The sequence below is a fragment of the Myotis davidii genome, unplaced genomic scaffold (assembly GCF_000327345.1).
Source record: "Myotis davidii unplaced genomic scaffold, ASM32734v1 scaffold523, whole genome shotgun sequence".
In the NCBI taxonomy this organism is placed as follows: Eukaryota; Metazoa; Chordata; class Mammalia; order Chiroptera; family Vespertilionidae; genus Myotis; species Myotis davidii.
This window is the reverse complement of record NW_006295054.1, coordinates 2,192,553-2,193,673: the sequence shown is the minus strand read 5'-3', so window position 1 is coordinate 2,193,673 and position 1,121 is coordinate 2,192,553. Positions and strand designations below refer to the sequence as shown.

General features: G+C 49.2%; 1 protein-coding gene across 1 annotated transcript in view; it reads right to left on the bottom strand.

The window, feature by feature from the left end:
- IRAK3 (interleukin 1 receptor associated kinase 3) overlaps positions 1 to 236 on the bottom strand; it is a 55,291-nt gene extending 55,055 nt beyond the window's left edge. The window contains exon 1 of the mRNA XM_015567748.1: positions 66 to 236. Coding sequence (XP_015423234.1) covers positions 66 to 236 — 171 coding nt within the window. The remainder of the gene's footprint in view (positions 1 to 65) is intronic.
- Between the last annotated feature and the right edge of the window lie 885 nt (positions 237 to 1,121).

The window sequence follows — 1,121 nt, the reverse complement described above, 5'->3', positions numbered from 1 at the left end:
ACCAGGGGCCGGGAGGTGGAGGGATGCGGGGCCCAGACCTCTGCACGCCCGCGAGGGGCCGTTACACAACCGCGGAAATCCTGCTCCACGGCTGCGGCCAAGACGGCAGAACACGCCGAACCCAGGTCCTGGAAGGGGCGGGCCCTGCATGACGCAAAGTGCCGCTCCCCTCGGATGCCCCCGGGGACGCCCGATTTGGCCCTGGGGTCTCCGTGCCTCTGCTGGTTCCTGGTCATCGACTTTAAGTTTTGAAGAGGTTTTTTCCCCTCTTTTCTTTCCTCTGGGGTTGGGACGTGACTGAAGACACAGCAGAGAGTGCAAGCTGGAGGAAAACCAGAAGCGCAGAAGGAATGGAGCGGCTGCCTGTCCTGGCGTGACTGCCTCCTGGCGCGGATGGAGATGAGGCCTGTCGTTACTTATGTACCGAGTTTACTTCTCATCTTGTCAAAACCGACACAGTGAGGAACACTTGGGTAACCCAGAAAAACTGAAAGAATAAAGTAATCACTCGTAGCCCCACCGTGTTGAAGACAACCAACAACCGCTCCAAATGTTCTGGCACAATATCCTCCCAACTCTTACTGAATGTAAGCGGATTAATGTGCGTATATGAACTGATTATTGGAAAAGATGGACACAGATGCCAACAATAGGAAAACAAAAGACAGACAAAGTAGGATAAAATCATAGTGACTTTCTTCACGAGGCTGCCTCTTTCTACACACGGGACCGTATTTGGTTTTACTATGTTCTCTTTTTCTCTGAGCTTCCTTGATGAAACATTGTTTGACCACTTTGCTCTTCCTCAAAGGGCTTACCAAGCAATCTTCCTTTTGCTTTCAACATGGAGTTTAAGTAAAATTGACTATTGTTTTGAAATCTTCTACTGTTATGCGGTAATATTCCCCCAGCTGGCATAACACAAATGCTGCTGACAAAAAGAGATGCTTCGAAAGTGACCAGAAACATCCCATCCTGAATGACTGGAAGAGTGGACCGTGACCATTAACTGAAAAAATGTCAACACCTACCGTATTTGCCGGCGTATAAGACGACTGGGCGTATAAGACGACCCCCTAACATTTCCACTCAAAATACAGAGTTTGTTATATACTCGCCGT